The sequence below is a fragment of the Microcaecilia unicolor genome, chromosome 7, assembly GCF_901765095.1.
Source record: "Microcaecilia unicolor chromosome 7, aMicUni1.1, whole genome shotgun sequence".
NCBI classification, from domain to species: Eukaryota; Metazoa; Chordata; class Amphibia; order Gymnophiona; family Siphonopidae; genus Microcaecilia; species Microcaecilia unicolor.
In genome coordinates this window covers 232,260,383-232,282,186 of record NC_044037.1, presented here as the reverse complement: position 1 = coordinate 232,282,186, position 21,804 = coordinate 232,260,383, and the positions used below count along the sequence as shown (strand labels likewise).

Genomic DNA, 21,804 nt, shown 5'->3' with positions numbered 1-21,804 from the left:
TTGGGTGGGCCAACAGGTTGGATGGATGGGCACTAGGTTTGCCAACTTTATGAAAGCTAAAAACCCACCACCTGATGCACCCGTGCTCTGCCTCACCCCATGCTCCACCCCTACTTCGCCCCCAATAACTTCAATGAGGGTAGCAGTGCAGGCCACACTGAAGCTAGAGGGAAGTCCAAAAGACTGCACTCTTCAGTCCCCGTTGAGCCATGGTCCCCCAACACATATATGCTTCTCCTGTATCAGGGTTTGTCAATTCCCCCTGGAGGTGCAGAACAATTATGTACCTATAGAGAGCCCACTCAAGTTGTGACCCCAAATGTCGGTTTTGTGACCCCATTTGGTATCCCAACCCACAGTTTCGGAAGCTCTGTTTTATATAGTATTGAAGCTAAATACATTCTGTATACACAGAACCCCCTGGCCCTTCCCCAACAGTGGATGCAGAACAGAGCTAGGACACTTCCCCATAAAACTCACCAAATACATATTTGTCTCTTGTGTAATCTCAATAACAGACATGTAAAGTAATTCAAGCTACTCAGAACCTAGATCAAATCTATCATTCCAGCACTAGCTTCCAAAACAAGGATTTTACTTTGATATTTTAGGGCCGTAAATATTACAGTGTTGCCTTAAAATATCAACATCTATTAGGAAAACTGAACAAGCCAAATTACTACAGAATGCTACATAGAAAATCCATACTAAAAGAATACCTTGGTCAAACACACAGAACACAAATGCCAAATACAGAATAGGTGACCACAAATATAAACATGAATTAAACCGAAATCCCAAGAAGCCAGCCTTTTCATGTAGTACAATACCAGAGAAATAGAAAGAGATGCATTTCCTCCTATACTGTGCAAAAAAGAAAGATGACACATGCCAGGAGGAGTTAGAGGCAGTGGCGTACCAAGGGGGGGGGGGGCGGTGGTGGCGGTCCGCCCCGGGTGCACGCCGCTGGGGGGTGCCGCGGCACACACCTGCTCTGAGTTCGCTGACTTCACGCATTCGCTGCAGCTCCCTCTGCCCTGGAACAGGTTACTTCCTGTTCCGGGTCAGAGGGAGCTGCAGCGAACACGCAAAGTCAGAGAACTCTGAGCAGGCGCGCGCTGTGGCACCCCCCCCCAGCGGCGTGCACCTGGGTGGGGTCCGCGCTGCATCGGGGGGGGGGGGGGTGCTGCACCCGGGGGGGGGGGGGTCTGCGCTGCATCAGGGGGGGGGTGCTGCACCCGGGGGGCGGGGCGCCACCCCAGGTGTCCGGCCCCCTAGGAACGCCACTGGTTAGAGGAGTGCAGGTAGGGCAACTGCCCTTGGCCTCCTGGCCAGAGAGAGCCCCAAGCCTACCAGAACTTGAAGAAGGTGCAGCCTGATAATGTGCTTTGGAGTCCCTCCTAGATTTCTGCCCTTGGCCCTTGGCCCCAGCCATATCTAACACCACATCTGACAGGATGTGCATTTCAAATCTGACGTATTCTAATCACAAAATAGAAAATAAAATTATTTTTTCTATCTTTTGTTGTTTGGTCATTTTTTTTTTCCAAAGAATGTTCATACCAGGCTCTGGTTTCTGCTTTCCACTGCCTTCTCTTAACTCTCTCGCTAGGGTCCATTTGACATTTCTTCTCTCTTCATGCTCACCATCCATCTTTGTGCCACTATCTTTCCCCATCCAGCTTCTCTCCCCTCCCTCTTTCCCCCCACTCACCCGCCCGCATTTGGCTTGCCTTCCCTCCCTCCTTTTCTCACTTGTTCTGTGTGTTTAGTATTTGACTCCCTGTTCTTTCATCCCTTGGCTTCAGTACCTCTTTCCTTTCCCTTCTCCCTCTCCCAGGTTCAGCACCTCTTTTCCTTCCAGCCAGTCAGCCGCCGCCTCCCATGAGTACAACACCTCTCTCCCTTCCCCCCAGCCCCCCAAAGGGTCCAACACCTTTCTCCCTTCCCTCCAGACCCCCCCCCCCCACAAATCCAGTACCCCTCTCCATTCTCTCCAGCCTACCCCCATGGGTCCTGCACTTCTCTCCTTTCCCTCCAGCCCCTCCCCCAACAGCTCCAGCATCTCTTTCCCTCCAGCCCCCCCATATGTCCAGCACCCAGCCAGCCACTCCCACAGGGCAGCACTTCTCTCCCTTCCCTCCAGCCCCCCCCCCCACAAGTCCAGTACCCCTCTCCCTTCTCTCCAGCCTACTCCCATGGATCCAGCACTTCTCTCCCTTCCCTCCAGCCCCTCCCCCAACAGCTCCAGCATCTCTTTCCCTCCAGCCCCTCCCCCCACAGCTCCAGCCCCTCTCTCCCTACAGCCCCCCTCCGTATGTCCAGCACCCAGCCAGCCACCCAGCCTGCCCGTCCCACAATGCAGCACTTGTCTCCCTTCCCTCCAGACCCCCCCCCCCCCCGCCCGGAAGGTCATCTCTCTTTTACTCCCTTCTGTTGCTCCTTTCCCTGTGCTCCCACCTCGTCCCGCGAGTCCGGCACTTCAGTTTTTTTTCCTCCCTGCTTCTGCCATGGTGCTTCTAACTTAGTACTGGCGTGCGCAGCGATTCACAGACACGAGCCCGGCTCCGGGGTTCCCTCTGCCGCATGCATCCTGCCCTAACAGGAAGTTGCATCGGAGAGGGCGGGATGCGGAAGAGCAAATCCTGAAGCCGACCTGTGTGTGTGAATTGCTGCACATGCCAGTACTATGTTAGAAGCACTGCGGCAGAAGCAGGGAGGAAAAGAAACTGAAGTGCCGGACTCGCGGGACGAGGTGGGAGCACAGGGAAAGGAGCAACAGAAGGGAGTAAAAAGACAGAGATGACCTTCCGGGCGGGGGGAGGGGTCTGGAGGGAAGGGAGAGAAGTGCTGCCCTCTGGGAGGGGCTGACTGGGTGCTGGACATATTGGGGGGGCGCTTAAGTTGGAAGTACCGCGGCAGAAGGACAAAAAAAAAAACAGAATTGAAGGACTCGCCGGATGGGAGTGGGAGCGAACGGAAGGGAGCGAGCCATCTAGGGATGCAGTATTAGTTGGGGACATCGAGTGCACCATTCCTGGGTGGGCCTTGGGCAAACGTGGGTGGACCTGGCCCACCCATGGCTATGGCCCTGCACAAAGCTATGCCCCCTTCAAGGTAAGGGCTGTGGTAGTGGTTTTTGGGGGGGCTCAGCAGACATGATAATGGAGCAATGGTGAGATGTGTACCTAGGAGCATTTTATGAAGTTCACTGCAGTGCCCCCTAGGGTGCCCTATTGCTTTTCTGGGATGTCTGGGAGAACAGTCTACTAAAAACGCTGGCGCCTCCTACATCCCAATGGTTTGTTTATGTGCATTTTGCACTTGGATGTTTTTTCTTTTCGAAAATGGCCCAAAAAACAAAACGCCCAAATCACAAAACCCTGTTCAAAACAGTATTTAAAAAAAAAAAAAAGATAAGACGTTTTTCTTTTTTGAAAATGACCTTCTTTCCTATTCAGATTTTGGAAGTTTTTTTACAAAACATTCAAAGTCGGACTTAGACGTCATATCGAAAATGGTCCTCCTAGGGCTAGATGCACTAAAGTCCTCGGAAGAGCCGTTCCCTTACTGATTCCATAGCGAATTGGTAGGGAACGGCCATGCATCAAGGAAAGTGAATGCAAATGAGCTGCTCGTTGTAGCTTACTTGCATTCATTAATTCCTTCGGAAGCCAGTCGAGCATGCGCAGAGCAGCCAAGCGTTATGCTGGCTGCTGTGCGCATGCCAAAGACATCCTTTATGGACGTCCACTCAAAAAAAAACAACAAAAAAAGGAGGTCCCTGAGGAGCAGGAAACTTGTCTGAAAAGAGCCCCAGTTAATTTAAGTGCTACTGCTCTGTAGTGTAACATTTCCATTGTTTACTGCTTTGCATGTTAAAGGCAGGCTTACATCAGGCAATTAGGAAGGACTTCTACTACTACTTAGCATTTCTATAGCGCTGCCAGGGTTACGCAGCGCTGTACAAGTTTAACATGGGGAAGGATAGTCCCTGCTCAAGAGAGCTTACAATCTAAAGGTTACAAACTATGTAGTCAGTGTAGGTAACTTACAACTTATGTAGTCAGTGTAGGTAGCTTACAATCTAGAGGTTACAAACTCTGTAGTCAGTGTAGGTAACATGAATGGGGAAGGTGGTTAGGCGCCAAAAGCAAGGGAGAAGAGATGGGCTTTGAGTAAGAACTTGAAGATGGGCTCGGGAAGTCTGTTCCAGGCATAAGGTGATGCGAGGCAGAAGGGGTGGAGTCTGGAGTTAGCAGTGGTAGAGAAGGGTACGGATAGGAGTGATTTGTCCTGAGAGCAGAGGTTACGGGTGGGAACATATGGGGAGAGGAGAGTAGAGAGGTAATGGGGGGCTGCAGATTGAGTGCACTTGAAGGTCAATAGGAGAAGCTTGAACTGTATACGGTAATGGATCGGGAGCCAGTGAAGCGACGTGAGGAGAGGGGTGGTATGAGAGTATCGGTTCACGCGGTAGATAAGATGTGCGGCGGAATTTTGGACAGGTTGAAGGGGGGATAGATGGCTAAGCGGGAGGCCAGCGAGAAGAAGGTTGCAATAGTCAAGACGAGAGGTAATGAGCGAGTGGACGAGGGTTCGGGTGGTTTGTTCAGAGAGGAATGGGCGAATTTTGCTAATATTATAGAGGAAGAAGCGACAGGTCTTAGCTGTCTGCTGGATATGGGCAGAGAAGGAGAGGGAGGAGTTGAAGATGACTCTGAGATTGCGGGCTGAGGAGACGGGGAGGATGAGGGCATTGTCAACAGAGACGGAAAGTGGGGGAAGAGGAGAAGAGGGTTTGGGTGGAAAGACAAGGAGCTCAGTCTTTGCCATGTTCAGTTTCAGATACCGGTTGGACATCCAGACAGCGATGTCTGAGAGGCAGGCCGAAACTTTGGCCTGGGTTTCGACTGTGATGTCGGGAGTGGAGAGATAAAGCTGGGTGTCATCAGCATAAAGATGGTACTGGAAACCATGTGATGAGATCAGCGAGCCCAGGGAAGAGGTGTAGATCGAGAAAAGAAGCGGTCCAAGGACAGATCCTTGAGGAACCCCAACAGAGAGCGGGATGGGGGTGGAAGAAGAGCCATTAGAAAATACTCTGAAGGTGCGTTAGGAAAGGTACGAAGAGAACCAGGAGAGGACGGAGCCCTGGAACCCGAATGAGGACAGTGTGTCGAGAAGTAAATTATGGTTGACGGTGTCAAAGGCGGCAGATAGGTCGAGGAGGATGAGGATGGAATAGTGACCTTTGGATTTGGCAAGGAACAGGTCATTGCAAACTTTAGAGAGTGCTGTTTCTGTCGAGTGTAGTGGGCGAAAGCCGGATTGAAGCGGATCGAGGACGGCCTGAGAGGAGAGGAAATCAAGGCAGCGGCTGTGGACAGCGCGTTCAAGTAATTTGGAGAGGAAGGGTAGAAGAGAGATGGGGCGGTAGTTGGAGGGACAGGTGGGGTCAAGTGAAGGTTTTTTGAGAAGTGGTGTGACTACAGCGTGCTTGAAGGTGTCAGGGACAGTAGCGGTGGAGAGAGAGAGGTTGAGGATGTGACAGATTGAGGGGATAACTGAAGGAGAAATGTTGTTAAGCAGATAGGTGGGAATGGGATCAGAGGAGCAGGTGGTGCACTTAGAGGAAAGAAAGAAGGCGAGCAGTGTCCTCTTCGGTGATCTCAGGGAAGGAGGAGAAGGAGGCCAGGTTAGGTTGGTTGAGGGAGTGGGTTAAGAAGTCGCAGGGAGGAGAAGGCTTGGAAGTGAATTCAAGGTTTATCTTCTGCACTTTATCGCGGAAGTAATCAGCTAGTGTTTGAGGAGAGAATGAAGGGGTGGTGGGAGCGGAGGGCACTTTAAGTAGGGAGTTGAGGGTGCTGAAGAGGCGATGAGGGTTGGAACCAAGAGAAATGGTTAATTGAGAGTAATATTCCTGTTTGGCAAGGAATAGGGAGGACTGGAAGGAGGAAAGCATGAATTTGTAATGGGTGAAGTCTGACAGGGTGCGAGATTTCCTCCAGATTCGTTCAGCAGAGCGGTTGCAGGAGCGAAGGTAACGAATGCAAGGGGTTAACCAGGGCTGAGGATTAATGCGCTTAGTGGGATGAGATACAGATGGTGCTAGGGTATCCAGAGCAGTGGAGAGAATTTCATTGTAGGTAGAGACAGCCTTGTCGACGGATTCAGAAGACGAGATGGAAGGGAAGAGATTGGAGATGTGAGAGGATAGGGTAGGGGGGGTCGATGGCTTGGAGATTCCTGAAGGCAGTGGTTATAGTTGGGGGAGGGTGGTGAAGTGTGAGGGTGATTAGGTGATGATCTGAGATTGGAAGGACTGAGATGCAGAAGTTGGAAGGTGAGCAGGAAGAGAAGAGAACGAGGTCGAGACAATGACCATTACGGTGAGTAGGGGTGGTAGAGCATAGTTGGAGGTTAAAGGAGGATGTCAGAGTGAGGAATTTAGAAGCGTAGGAGTTGGATGGGTTGTCAACGTGAATATTAAAATCACCAAGAATGAGGGATGGAGATGAGGGATCAAGAAAGACGGTGAGCCAAGCGTCGAAGTCAGTAAGGAATGAAGAGAGGGGCTTATCAGGGGGGCAGTAGATGACTGCAACTCTGAGTGGTGTCGGGTAGAATAGCCGGATGGCATGAGTTTCGAAGGATGAGAAGCAGTGAGACTGTGGCAGGAGGAGGGGTTGGAAACTACAGGAGGGTGAGAGAAGAAACCCAACGCCTCCACCGCGTGCATCTGGGCGGGGAGTGTGGGAGAAAAGATATCCTCCATGGCATAGGGCTGCGATTGAGGCAGTGTCGTTAGGGGTTATCCAAGTTTCAGTTAAAGCGAGCAGTTGAAGGGAAAGGGAGATGAATAAATCGTGGGTGAAGGAGAGTTTGTTGCATACTGAGTGGGCATTCCATAGGGCACACGAGAAGGGGAGGGAAGCGGGGGGGGGGGGGGAGAAGGGGGATAGGGATGAGATTGGAGGCATTCTGGGATCGGTTACGTGGATATGGAGAGGAGAGGTGAGGGGGACCTGGATTGGAATTGATGTCACCTGCGGAAAGTAGGAGAAGGAGTAAGAGAGTGTGGAGGAGGGTGGGGGAGGAAGGTCGACGAAGATGACGAAGACGGGATGTGTTAAGGAGGAATGGGGATGGGTTAATGGTGGGGAGGAAGTGTAGAAGGTTGAGAGCTAGGAATGATGAGGGGGGCAGGAGAGCTGGGGAGGTGGTGGGGGGCGGGGGGAGGTAGGGTAGGGGAGTAGTGAGCAGGACGGGAGGGGGACAAGGGTGGGCAATGAGTTCCTGAGGTAGACAGTGGAGGGGGAGGGGGGAAGATGTTAGGAAGGGACAGGGCGATGAAGAGAATGTGTATAGGGGCCATATATAGGGCTTAGGTGGATGCGGATAAATGTGAAGTGGCTAAGGTGATAGGAGTAGAGGAGGAAGGCAGGAAGGCTAGGACTGGGACAGCAGGCAACAGCTAAGGCATAGGGAGTGATAGTGTGTAGAGGAATTCAATCAGCAGTTGAGATAGAGTAGAGGAGGCAGGAGCAGGTAGCTGGGACAAACAGGGAGAAGCTGGATCCGACGGACTGCGGAACCCTGGGTGAGCTGGACTGCGGCAGGACTGGAGTGAGCTGGAGCTGGCTGGATCAGCGCGTTTAGCTGATACTGGTAACAGCTAAATGCGCTGTGATTGACTGAGAGAGACCTGGAGGGAGGGATATCAAAAAAGGTTTGATTTGGACGTCCTCGCACGTCCCGATCTTGTGAGGGGAGGGGGGGGGGCACAAGCTGAAAACAACCTTGGAGGGGACTATTGAGAGAACTGTGGTTGTGGTCAGTTTAGGCAGGTAAGAAAAACAGGGACGTTCTTTCGTTTCCCCCCCCCCCCCCCCCCGAGAAGTCCTTCCTAATTGCAGGTAAGAAAAACACGACCAAGAAGGATGCCCATCACAGAAGCTGCAGGAAGACGTCCATCTCATGTTAGACGTCCCTGACGAGCACTTGGACGTTTTTTTTCCCGATTTTTTCTTGTTGTTACATTTATAGAAGTTTTTAGAGGCTGCGCAGCCCCAACGAGATGTACAGACCTCCCGTTAAATTTTCCACGGTTAGGCAATCGGTAGTGCATCTCATTACAATACGATTTATACACATTGGGGTACTAATTTGCTCATCTGCATTCCGTTTTCATTAGCTGCTACCGTGATCGGAAAATGGCTTGAAGAAGCATTTAGTGCATGCCACAGTTTACTACTTGCTCGTTAATGGCTCGTTAAGTTTAGTGCATCTGACCCCTAGTGTCAGAAGCACAATAGAAAATGATGTTCTGCAACTGATAATGCATTTTACCATAGGATTCATTACTGAACTGTGCACAGATACATTGTAACTTTTCCTGGTTCAGCTATTTTATACATGTGCTAGAAATGGACTTACCCTCCTGTTTACTAAGCCACACTAGCAGCTGCGGTGCGCTAATACTGACACAGCCCATTCACTTTGAATGGGCTGTGTCAGCATTGCCACGCGGCAGCCACTAGCGTGGCTTAGTAAATGGGGGTGGTGGGGGGGGGGGGGGTTATTGTGTGGGAAAATGCCACATTAGGATATGCTAAGTCTTAGCACACCTTAGTAAAAGGGTCCCAAAGTATTTTCATATGCTCAAAAAGAAACAAAATATGTGAATATTTTCACTTTTATTTTAACAGAAATCTTCCTTGTTTTGTAGTTTTCCATTAGATTTTTGTTTAGAGAAAAAAAAATACAATTGTATGGAATTGAGATTAGCAAATTTGAATGTACTGATTTTGAATGTCTTTTGCTTGTTGATCATGCAAGTTAATACATTCTGAAATGTCAACAGAATTGTTGTCTCTCCCCCCCCCCCCCCCCTCCTTTCCCCACCAACCTTTCCTCTTTCTGGAAGTTATACAGAGCTATTTGCTGGTTGAAGGCTGGAGAAGCAAAGCAAATGTCTTTTATGTCCCATCGGTGTTCTCTCCTGAGATAGCAGCCCTTCACATGCTTCTGCCTTGACCCCATCGTGCCTCAACCCTGGCCCTTCCATGGCACTTCAACATTGCTACTGAATTACATGAGGCCAACCAGATGTTTAAGACCAGCATTAACTCAAAAAATAACATTATTTACAGCAATATCTATCAAACAATGTCTGTCTTACAACAGTTCTGAAATTATAATGGTACACAAATGACAGCAACTCTGGCCTTGCAAACTTGTTCTCACTAATATTTTGCAATAGGTAGTATGGAATAAAACATATACATATTAAAATGTTCATGTTTTGTGTCTCATTACATTCTGTTTTCCAACAGGATTTTGGGCTCATGGTGGTTCATCACTGTACAGCAGTCTTATTGTTAACCTCTTCATATGTAATCAACATGGTACGAATGGGAACCTTGATCATGTCCTTACATGATGTTAATGATTTGTTTCTACAGGTGAGATTGCATAGAAGAGGAAATGATGTACTCAAAAAAACTAACATTGAAATTACTTGTCAATTTGACTACAGACATTGTTAGGTTAGATGATTGTCCTTGCTCTGAATCAGACTCTGACCAAATGGTACATAATATGGCTGAGCAAAGCATCACTGGTAGACTGGTGAATGCAGTTTCTTTGGGATGTCCTGACAGTGTAAAGGGATGACAGGTTATGAATTTTAATGTGGAATAACTGAGCATTTTCTGGCATTTGAACACTTTGGTTATAATTAGTTTATTCAGTTCTAGATTTTGTGAGTGAATAGTATGTTTATAATGGAAGAAACCCCTTCTAATGAGCTTTAGTTTTGCTTTATCTCTACTATATTAAAAGGCACCTTCAACGTTCTGAAGCTGACTCCGTGGCTTCAAGTGAAGGGTTCGTAAGGATCGTTAGGTTCGTTGCTCTGTCACCATCTCGCTCGGCCCCGCCCTCGCGCCTCTGATAGGTCTGCCGCCCTCGACGTCATCACGTTTCAACGTTGATGGCGGCGGACCTATCAGAGGTGCGAGGGCGGGGCCAACAGAGATGGTTAAAGAGCGACGAACCTGACGAAAATTACGAACCCTTCACTTGAAGCCACGGAGTCAGCTTCAGAACGCTGCAGGTGGGTGGCTGGAGGGGAGGGGAGAGGAGGGAAAGAGAGGGGGCAACTACCCTGGAACTGGGAGGGAGGGAGAGGGGGGGCAATGATCCTGGAACTGGGTGGGCGGCCCCTGCAACTTGGAGGGTGGGCGGCCGGACCCTGGAACTTGGAAGGGGCCAGGCGCACCCAGAAACTGGGATGGATTTTGCGAGGGGGGGTGACTATGAAACTGGGAGGGAGGGGGAGAGACCCAGAAACTGGGAGGGAGGGGGAGTGGGGGGGAAAGACCCTGGAACTGGGTGGGAGGGAGGGAGAGCGGACCCTGGAACTTGGAGGGGGTCTGGACCCTGAAACTGGGTGGGAGGGGGCCCCTGGCACACACTCATTCTCACACACACACACACACACACACACACTCTTGCACACAGTCTCACTGTCTCTGTCACACACACTCACACATTCACTCTCCCTCTGTCACACACACTCACACATTCACTCTTTCTGTAACACACACACTCTCACACACACTCTGTAAAACACACACACTCTGAGGAAAACCTTGCTAGCGCCCATTTCATTTGTGTCAGAAACGGGCCTTTTTTCCTAGTACCTTCATATTTATGGAATGTTTGCATTTACTGTTCTGCACAGATTCATCCTGGCAAAATGCTTACTTTTTCTCTTGATATTTAGATAAGTAGTATAAATGCATTGGTTAGAATGCATTTTAACTGAGTTGTGTACAAATTCACTGTATCACTTTGTTTAAAGAATATGCATATTATAGGAATCGTTCCAATGTCACAAAAAAAATGGATAATTTTTTTTTTGCAGGCTGCTAAACTGGCCAACTATACCAAGTGTCAGAAATTGTGTGATCTCCTGTTTGGTTTGTTTGCCATATTATTTATTGTCACCAGGCTCTGTATATACCCCTTGTGGTGAGTAACACTGTATGGGATACCATTACACTTGCTCAATGAACTTGAAATTCTGAAATTATAATGGTACACAAATGACAGCAACTCTGGCCTTGCAAACTTTAAAGAAGCTGTTTCCTTAGCATCCCTCCGGACCGGCCCAGAATGTGACTGATGGGTTGTGCACGCCTTCCAGCAGGTGGAGACTGAGAAAAAAAACTGTAACTCCAGCTAGCCAATAAGAGCCCTTGCCAGCTAGAGAAAGATCCAGTAATCTCAGTCTCCAGCAGGTGGAAGGTGGTGAGCCCTTTAGTCTCAATCCTTTCTTTAATTCTTGTTATCCTTCTAGTTTCTCTTATTGATTGGTAGATTTGTTTTTTAGTTACTGTGCCTTAAAAAAAAAACCTGTTTCAGAGATCCGTGGGGGTCTCTTAGTGCCTCAGGGGTGCTACACTCGGGATGCCGAGTCCCTACTCCCATTTCCTCCCTGATATCTCTTTGATGCTGGCTATTTTAATATGTAATATACTTTAATCTATTGCTGGCACTTTAAAAGTAAAGCTTTAAGAGAAAGTTTCCTCAAACTCCTCAAATGAGGAGTTTTGGAGGTGGGGAGAGGCAGCTACTTGTGAGAAAAGATAAAATTTTGGCCCTCCCGGTCTGCTTGTTAATGCCGAGCCATTCTGGGTCTGTTTCTTTAAAAAAACTGAGCAGGGCAGCTCCTTCACGTCTTTGTTTTAGTGATCAGCTGTTTCTTTTGCGATGTCAGAGAAACTCCGCCTCTGCTCCGTCTGTCAGCGGCGGGATCTTGGTTCAAGTGGGGTGTGTAGGTACTGCACCGCTGCGGAGGACCAGGGTGCAGGACCGAGAAAATCGTCAGTGTTATCGATGGGGGGGGGGGGGTCTTATGTCGGTATTTTGTTGGCGGTCACGTCCCCCTCCCCCTGTCATTGTGGCGGTGCGGTCCGGGGAGTTTCTGACCGCTCGATCTTACAGAGGCCTATTTCCACATTCCTATTTGTCCAGTGCATCAACGTTTCCTTCGCTTTGCAGTGCTGGGTCGCCATTTTCAGTTCAGAGCTCTTCCCTTCGGTCTGGTGACTGCTCCGCATATGTTTACCAAGGTCATGGTATTTGTAGCTGCGGCTCTCAGAACGGAGGGCATTTTGGTCCATCCTTATTTAGACGATTGGTTGATCCGAGCAAAGTTGTACCACGAGAGTGTTCAGGTGACAGCTCAGGTAGTAGAGATTTTACAGTCCCTAGGTTGGGTAGTCAATGTACAGAAGAGCCAGCTTCAGCCTTCCCAGTCATTGGAGTATGTGGGAGTTCCGTTCGACACAAAGCAGGGTCGAATATTTCTTCCGCTGGCTCATGTCCTCAAGTTGCAGACTCAGATTCGTCAGTTCTTGCAGTTTCTGAGTCCATCGGCAAGGGACTATCTTTAGGTTCTGGGTTCCATGGCGGCAGCAATCAAAGCAGTACCCTGGGCCAGGGCTCACACGAGGACTCTCCAGAGGTCACTTCTGTCGAGATGGTCTTCCCAAATGGATTCTCTTCATCAAAGGTTGCCACTTTCGCTCCAGGTGAGGACCAGTCTTCGATGGTGGCTTCGACAGTCCAATGTGACCAAAGTTATGCCGCTAGAACAGCCCAGCTGGATGGTGGTGACGACAGATGCCAGTCTTCAAGGCTGGGGAGCTCACTGTCAGGGACAGTTTGCTCAGGGTCTCTGGTCTCGCCAGGAGACGTATTCTTCAATCAATCTGTTAGAGACCAGAGCGATTCTTCTGATGCACCAGAAGTTTCTGCATCTGCTGAGAGGCCGGGCAGTCCGAGTAATGTCGGACAATGCCACAGCGGTCGCATATATCAATCGGCAAGGAGGAACGAGGAGTCTGCCGTTGGAGACAGAGGCATCGCTGCTGCTTCAGTGGTCAGAGGTCCATCTGGTAGCTCTTTCAGCGGCTCACGTGGCAGGGGTCCTAAATGTCCAGGCAGAATTTCTCAGTCGTCACTGGCTCGATCCCGGAAACTGGTCGCTAAGCGAAGTGGCATTTCAGCAACTGGTCAATCGTTGGGGGTTGCCCGGGATGGATCTGTTTGCCTCAGCTGGCAATGCGAAATTTCCTCTGTTCTTCAGTTGTCGCAAGGATCCCAAAGCGCAAGGCATGGATGCTGTCCTTCAATCATGGCTGGTCGGTCTAATGTATGCCTTTCCTCTGTGGCCTCTGATAGGACGTCTTCTCCAGAAAGTCGAGGCTCACAGGGGACGTTTGATCTTGGTAGCTCCGGATTGGCCTCGCAGGCCGTGGTACGCCGACCTTCGGTGGCTGCTGGTGGATGTTCCCTTCAGGCTTCCGGTCACACAAGATCTGTTGTCGCAGGGTCTGGTCGTTCATCCGGATTCAGATTGATTCTGTCTTACGGCCTGGCTCTTGAGAGGGCTAAGCTGACTAAGAGAGGTTATTCCGCTCAGGTCATTTCTACTATACTTTGCTCTCGACGCCGTTCTACTTCTTTGAATTATGTGCGCACTTGGAGGATATTTGAGGAATGGTGTAAGGAGTTGAGTCTTTCTCTTTTTCGTACTTCGGTTCCGCAAATTTTAGATTTTTTGCAGCGAGGTTTTGACAAGGGCCTTGCCTTGGCTTCTCTTAAAGTGCAGATTGCGGCATTGACTTGTTTTCGTGGTCGTGTCCAAGGTAAATCTATTTCTAGTCATCCGGATGTGGTGCATTTTTTGAGAGGAGTTAACCTTCTTCGTCCTCTGTCTTGGCGTTCTTTTCCTCGATGGGATCTGAATTTGGTCTTTTGGTTCTTTCTAAACCTCCTTTCGAGCCTTTGTCGTCCTGTTCTCTGAAAGACTTGACTTTGAAGACAGTATATTTGGTGGCCATTGCTTCGGCTAGGCGAGTTTCAGAGTTGCAGGCATTGTCGTGTAGATCGCCGTTTTTGGAGTTCTATGATGATCAGTTCCTTCCTTTCTTCCCAAGGTTGTGACTCGGTTTCATGTTTCTCAGCCAGTAGTTTTGCCTGTACTAGGTTCTTTCTCTGGTTCTGCAGAACAGCATCTTTTGAAGTGTTTGGATGTCAAACCAGTGTTGAAACACTATATCAAGTCTACTGTTGACATTTGGCGATCTGATAGTTTGTTTATTCTGATTGGAGGCTTGCGCAAAGGGTTCATGGCTTCTAAGCCCACTATTTCTCGTTGGCTTAAAGAAATGATTGCCTCAGCTTATCTTTCTGGGAAATCTGTTCCAGAGCAGGTTAAGGCTCACTCTACAAGAGGTCAGGCTGCCTCTTGGGCAGAGCGTTGTCTTGTGCCTCCAGAAGACATTTGTATGGCGGTGACCTGGTCGTCTTTGCATTCTTTTTCTAAGCACTATCATTTAGATGTCCTCAGTCGTCGGCAGGTTGCTTTCGAGGAGCGCGTTCTGTCGATGGGGCTATTAGGGTCCCTCTCATAATTTCACTGCTTTTGTTACTTCCCATCAGTCACATTCTGGGCCGGTCCGGAGGGATGCTAAGGAAGGGTAAATTAGACCTTACCTGCTAATTTGCTTTCCTTTAGTCCCTCCGGACCGTCCCAGATCCCTCCCTTCAGATATCTGTATGTTCAGACATTAAGAGAGTTTTCTTCTTTATTTGGAGCTGTGTTGCTGGTTGGTAGTTTAAAAAAAAAGTATATAAATTAACTGTCCTGTTTTACAGGAACATGTTATGTTGGGAGGCACTCACCCTATGTTGGCAAAGTGGCAGTGGCTGCTCAGGTTTTTGGGGGCACAGGTTATATATGTTTCTTCTATGATTTTCCTTCTACTTTGGTACTTTATTACTGGATCTTTCTCTAGCTGGCAAAGGCTCTTATTGGCTAGCTGGAGTTAACAGTTTTTCTTTGAGGACAAGTAGGCTGCTTGTTCTCACATATGGGTGATGTCCACGGCAGCCCCAGCTCTAGCAAATCTTCCTAGCAACAAAGGTTGCTAAAGCCTTCGAGCATGTGGGTGCGCGCATCACGCATGTGCTGCCATCTTCCCGCCCGTCACGCGAGAGTCCCGCTTCAGTCTTCTTTTTTCCGCGGTCAAGAGCGGCTGTTTACGGTGTTTCTGTTACCCCAGAAAAGAAGAGCCTTCAACTTAGATGGCTTTTCGACGATTTTTTTTCTTCGTTATTGTGCTCGCGTTCGAGCTGTTCCGTTCTTCTCTGAAAAAAACAAACCCCCCCCCCCCCCAAAAGTTTCCTTATTCTTCCTTAGTTTATCCCTCAAGTAAGTTTCCTTTTGTCTTCGTGTGCGGCCTTTGTGCCCTTCCTTTGGCACTATCGCGAGTTTTTATTTTGCCGCTGCTATTTTTCCATCGATGACATCAAGGATCACCAGCAGCTTCAAGAAGTACACTTGGTGCAACCGGGCAATCTCAGGCACCGACCCTCGCACGTGGTGTATCCAGTGCCTTGGGCCCAACCATCGCTAAGACGCATGTAAGTTGTGTCTTAGCCTTAAAAAGCGGACTCAAGCGTTGAGACAAGCTCAACGGGAATGCCTTTTTAGAGCTTTGCCTGGTACTTCAGCATCGATGTCAACAGCGGTACCAAGGTCGGCGGCGGTGTCGATGTTGGCACCGGAGAGTGCATCGACCTCAGAAGCGCAGGTAATGGCTGTCCAGAGACCATCACACGCTGGCAGCAGTGAACCATCGAGTGGGTCTCCACCTGCCTCGAGGGCTCCTGCGGGACAGGCCCATTGGGACCGACCTCTTTCGGACCCAACCCCGAGGAGGCGTGTGGATTCCAAGTCCTCCTCGTCTGTACCAAGGGGTACCGGTGACGTGCCTCGAGCGAAGGCAAAGAAGCACCTCATCGGTCCCCTTCTCGTCATGGTACCGAGAGCTCCGGGGCGTCGAGAGAATCGGCACCCGTGAAGCGTCGACGCCGGGAAGACCGCTCATCCTCCATACAAGAGGTGTCGATGCGCCGGTCTCCGGACAGCCCGGTACCACCTCCTCGTCCTCGGCAGATTCTGGCCTCAACTCCTGCACCGATTCCACAGCCTTTCTCGACAGACACTCTTGACAACGCCTCCGAGCCATTCTTCCAGGGATCCTGGAAGGGCTGCTGCAACCGTCTGTTCCGGTACCGGGGGTGCTTGCGCCAACGGTACCGTCGATAGATACGGTGGCTGGTTCCCCGCCTGTGGTGAGGCCTTCGACGTTGGCATCGGTCTCGGCTGCCACCCAAGTTGAGTCTCCGTTGACATCAATGGAGGGAGCTTCTTCGCTGCCAGCACGGGAGTCAACTTTTCGGCATCGCCATTGAGGACATAGCTCCTCGGCGTCGAGACGGGCTCGGCTTCGGACTGCAGTCAGAGAACTCCTGTCGATACCGAAGGAGAGGCCTCATGGGAGGCAGAGGAAAACCCGAGATATTTCTCTTCTGAGGAGTCTTGTGGCCTTCCCTCTGACCCTCCTTTGCCAGAAAGAAAGCTTTCTCCCCCGGAGAGTTTGTCTTTCTCATCCTTTGTGCGGGAAATGTCTACGGCCATTCCCTTCCCGGTGGTAACTGAGGATGAGCCCAGGGCCGAGATCTGTGAATCTGAAAACTAGATTTCTGATTTCAAACTGCCAGCAAGTATTAGAAATCTTTCTTTTGCCAAGTTTCTGAGCTCCTTCCTTCCCCCACCCCATCCATCTCAGCTCACCTGTTTTTTTTCTGCAGCCATTTTAAAAGCACAAGTGTGTTTTCTGTGGAGAGCTGTGTTGCTGGTCTCTGGCTGGGAGAAACTCAGATAAGACTTGTGCTGGCTATATTTGTGGCTTTTCCTACCCTAGAACTGTGTTTTTTTTGCACATCTCTACCTACTATCCTTGTCTTCCCCTTGTCCCAATCAGCTTTGTAGAAAAGAGGCTTAATACAGGCCTAAGATAGGTTTTACAGCAAACACATTCCACAAGTTTAGGTTTATGCCCACCCACCCCAAGACTGACACTTTCTAAATCCCTATTCTAACTATACTACTTATCACAACTTAACTCCACCGAATTACAACTGTCTCAAATTGCTGAGGAATAAAGTTAATCTTGCACACTGTCAAGCCCCATCATAAAATACCTACTCATACCCATTCAACAATTCAAGATGACTTTTATTCTCTGTAATAATTGTGGAGCTTTAGTTTCAAGGCCAATCATCTGGAAACTTAAGGCTTGTTCTATCTGTAATCAGCTCCCTAGTTTAAAACAAGAGCTCAGTAAATTAAAGCAGGAATTAGATGCACTTAAAGCAACTTCTAAGACTGCACAAAATCAAACCAAATTCACACCACTGCTTCAAAGGATAAAACCACCTAAGAATAGATGGTTCACAGTAGGCTCAGGCAGACTTCGTCATGTGACACAGAGGCATACACCCTCACAAGTATTACCCCTACAGAATTCTTTTGCTCCATTAGAGCTCTGTGAGGTTCCTAAAAATAGAACTGAGCCAGAAGAAACAGCAAAAGCAAAAGAAATTAAGGTGGAACAAAAAGATATGGAGGGACCCAAAGACAAAAAACACACCAAAATATCAAATGTTGAAACACATACCAGGAAATGTAAATGGAAAGTGATGACCACAAATGCTCGCAGTCTTGGCAACAAAGTTCATGACCTTCAAGCCCTGATGTTGGAGGCAGACTTAGACGTTGTTGCAATCACAGAGACGTGGCTCAATGGTTCCCATGAATGGGATGCAAACATACCAGGCTATAATCTATTTAGGAAGGATAGAGAGGGTCGTAAAGGTGGAGGAGTAGCTCTATATGTGAGAAATGATATCTCAGCAACCGAAATGACAGGGACCTGGGGTAAGGAAGAAGCGATATGGATCACCTTAAAAAGAGATGATAGAACCTCTGTCCACGTGGGTGTTGTCTACAGACCTCCAACACAATTGGAAGAATTAGATAAAGACCTGATCGCAGATATTCAAAAGTTGGGAAAGAAGAGAGAGGTGCTGTTGCTGGGAGATTTCAATCTGCCCTATGTAGATTGGAAGGTTCCGTCTGCGGAATCGGAAAAAAGTAGAGAGATTGTGGATGCTTTCCAAAGTGCTCTGCTCAGACAAATGGTCATGGAACCCACGAGGGAAGGAGCGACGCTGGATCTGGTGCTCACAAATGCGGATAGCGTGTCAAATGTCCGAGTGGGTGACCATCAAACGGTTTGGTTTGATATGACGGCTGAAGAGGAGGGTGGCCACTCAAAACTCAAAGTCCTGGATTTCAAGCATGCTGACTTTAGTAAAATGGGGGGACTACCTAAGGAAGGAGCTGATGGGCTGGGAGGACGTACGAGAAGTGGAAGGACAGTGGTCCAGACTGAAAGAAGCTATAAATAGGGCCATAAACCTTTATGTAAGGAAAGTAAATAAAAGCAAGAGAAAAAGGAAACCGCTATGGTTCTCCAAGCAAGTGGCTGAGAAAATAAAGGCTAAAGAGTTCGCGTTCCAGAAATACAAAAAAACTCAAGACGAGGAACACGGGGAGGAATACCGGGTGAAACTGAAAGAAGCCAAGATTGGTACATCTGGCGAAAGTGCAAGCGGAAGAACAAATGGCTAGAAAGGTAAGGAAGGGTGACAAAAATTTCTTCAGGTATATTAGTGAAAGGAGAATGACTAAAAAGGGAATTGTGAGACTAAAAGATACTGCAAACCGCTATGTAGATAATGATGAAGAAAAGGCAAATTTGCTAAATAGATACTTTTGTTCTGTTTTTCCTGAAGAAAATCCGGGAGAAGGACCACGATGGACTGGCAAAAGTTCATTTGAGAATGGAGTGGATATAGCACCGTTCACGGAAGAGAGTGTGTATCAACAACTAGAAAAACTAAAGGTGGACAAAGCCATGGGACCAGATGGGATCCACCCCAGGATATTGAGGGAGCTCAGAGAGGTTCTGGCGGGTCCTCTTAAAGATTTGTTTAATAAATCCTTATAAATGGGAGAGGTTCCAAGGGATTGGAGAACGGTGGAAGTGGTCCCTCTTCACAAAAGTGGTGATAGGGAAGAAGCTGGAAACTACAGGCCGGTAAGCCTCACTTCGATTATTGGAAAAGTAATGGAAGCGATGCTGAAGAAAAGGATAGTGAATTTCCTGGAAGAAAATGAGTTGCAAGATCCGAGACAACATGGTTTTACCAAAGGGAAATCGTGCCAAACGAATCTCATTGAATTCTTTGATTGGGTGACCGGAGAATTGAACCGTGGACGTGCTATAGACGTAATCTACTTAGATTTCAGCAAGGCTTTTGATATGGTTCCCCACAGGAGGCTCTTAAATAAACTGGATGGGCTGAAGATAGGACCCAAAGTGGTGAACTGGATTAGGAACTGGTTGACGGACAGGCGCCAGAGGGTGGTGGTGAATGGAGTTCGCTCGGAGGAGGGAAAGGTGAGTAGTGGAGTGCCTCAGGGATCGGTGCTGGGGCCGATTCTGTTCAATATATTTGTGAGTGACATTGCTGAAGGGTTAGAAGGTAAAGTTTGCCTATTTGCGGATGATACTAAGATTTGTAACACAGTGGACACCCCGGAGGGAGTGGAAAACATGAAAAAGGATCTGAAAAGCTAGAAGAATGGTCTAAGGTTTGGTAATTAAAATTCAATGCGAAGAAATGCAAAGTGATGCACTTAGGGAGTAGAAATCCAAGAGAGGCGTATGTGTTAGGCGGTGAGAGTCTGCTAGGTACGGATGGGGAGAGGGATCTTGGGGTGATAGTATCTGAGGATCTGAAGGCGATGAAACAGTGTGACAAGGCGGTGGCCGTAGCTAGAAGGTTACTAGGATGTATAGAGAGAGGTGTGACCAGCAGAAGAAAAGAGGTGTTGATGCCCCTGTACAAGTTGTTGGTGAGGCCCCACCTGGAGTATTGTGTTCAGTTTTGGAGGCCGTATCTTGCTAAGGATGTAAAAAGAATTGAAGCGGTGCAAAGAAAAGCTACGAGGATGGTATGGGATTTGCGTTACAAGACATATGAGGAGAGACTTGCATACCTGAACATGTATACCCAGGAGGAAAGAAGAAACAGGGGTGATATGATACAGACATTCAAATATTTGAAAGGTATTAATCCGCAAACAAACCTTTTCCGTAGATGGGAAGGCGGTAGAACGAGAGGGCATGAAATGAGATTGAAGGGAGGCAGACTCAAGAAGAATGTCAGGAAGTATTTTTTCACGGAGAGGGTGGTGGATGCTTGGAATGCCCTCCTGCAGGAGGTGGTGGAGATGAAAACGGTAACGGAATTCAAACATGCGTGGGATAAACATAAAGGAATCCTGTGCAGAAGGAAGGGATCCTCAGGAGCTTAGCCTAGAATGGGTGGCAGAGCTGGTGGTTGGGAGGCGGGGCTAGTGCTGGGCAGACTTATATGGTCTGTGTTGTGGCTGGTGGTTGGGAGGCGGGGCTAGTGCTGGGCAGACTTATACGGTCTGTGCCAGAGCCGGTGGTGGGAGGCAGGGATAGTGCTGGGCAGACTTATACGGTCTGTGCCAGAGCTGGTGGTGGGAGGCGGGGATAGTGCTGGGCAGACTTATAGGGTCTGTGCCAGAGCTGGTGGTTGGGAGGCAGGGTTGGTGGTTGGGAGGCGGGGATAGGGCTGACCAGACTTATACAGTCTGTGCACTGAGGAGGACAGTACAAATAAAAAAGTAGCACATATGAATTTATCTTCTTGGGCAGACTGGATGGACCATGCAGGTCTTTTTCTGCCGTCATCTACTATGTTTACTATGTTTATGTTCGAGGTCCTGGACTATCCTTCGCCACCTAAGGAGTCATCCACTGTTCCTCTACATAATGTCCTCAAACAGACATTGTTAAGGAACTGGATGAAGCCATTATCTAACCCCACCATTCCTAAGAAGGTTGAGTCCCAGTATCGGATTCACGGGGACCCGGAGTTGATGAGGGCCCAGTTGCCTCATGACTCGGGGGTTGTGGATTCCGCTCTCAAGAGAGCCAAAAGTACGAGAGATTTCACCTCGGTGCCCCCGGGACGGGAAGCTCAGACTTTGGATTCTTTTGGGAGGAAGGCTTACCAGTCCTCTATGCTCATCTCCAAAATTCAGTCTTACCAGCTCTACACGAGCATTCATTTGCAGAACAATGTGAAGCAACTGGCGGACTTGGTTGATCAGCTCCCCTCGGAGCAGGCCAAGCCTTTTCAGGAGGTGGTCAAGCAGCTGAAGGCGTGTCGTAAATTCCTGTCCAGGGGTACTTACGATTCTTTTGATGTGGCGTCCAGAGCCGCTGCTCAGGGTATAGTGATGCACAGACTCTCATGGCTGCGTGCCTCTGACCTAGACAATCGGGTCCAGCAGCGGCTTGCGGATGTTCCTTGCCGGGGGGATAATATTTTCGGCGAGAAGGTCGAACGGGTGGTAGAGCAGCTCCACCAGCAGGAAACCGCATTTGACAAACTCTCCCACCGGGCGCCTTCAGCATCTACCTCATCAGGTAGACGTTTTTACGGGGGAAGGAGGAATGCTCCTTATGCTTACAATAAGCATAGGTACAATCCACCTTCCCGCCAGCCTGCTCAGGCTCAACCCCAGCGTGCTCGTTCACGTCAACAGCGTACGCCTCGACAGGCCCCTGCAGCTCCCCAGCAAAAGCAAGGGACGGGCTTTTGACTGGCGCCAGGTGAGCATAGCCGCAATAAAAGTGTCCTTGCCGGACGATCTACCGGTCGGGGGGAGGTTAAAAGTTTTCACCAAAGGTGGCTCCGATCAGTGGGTTC

At 49.0% G+C, this 21,804-nt stretch overlaps 1 protein-coding gene across 3 annotated transcripts in view; it reads left to right on the top strand.

Annotated features, from left to right (window-relative positions):
• CERS6 (ceramide synthase 6) overlaps positions 1 to 21,804 on the top strand; it is a 270,865-nt gene that overhangs the window by 192,719 nt on the left and 56,342 nt on the right. For all 3 annotated transcript variants that reach the window (XM_030209471.1, XM_030209470.1, XM_030209469.1), the window contains 2 exons: positions 9,339 to 9,467; positions 10,934 to 11,040. In XM_030209471.1, the coding sequence (XP_030065331.1) occupies positions 9,339 to 9,467; positions 10,934 to 11,040 (236 nt within the window). The remainder of the gene's footprint in view (positions 1 to 9,338; positions 9,468 to 10,933; positions 11,041 to 21,804) is intronic.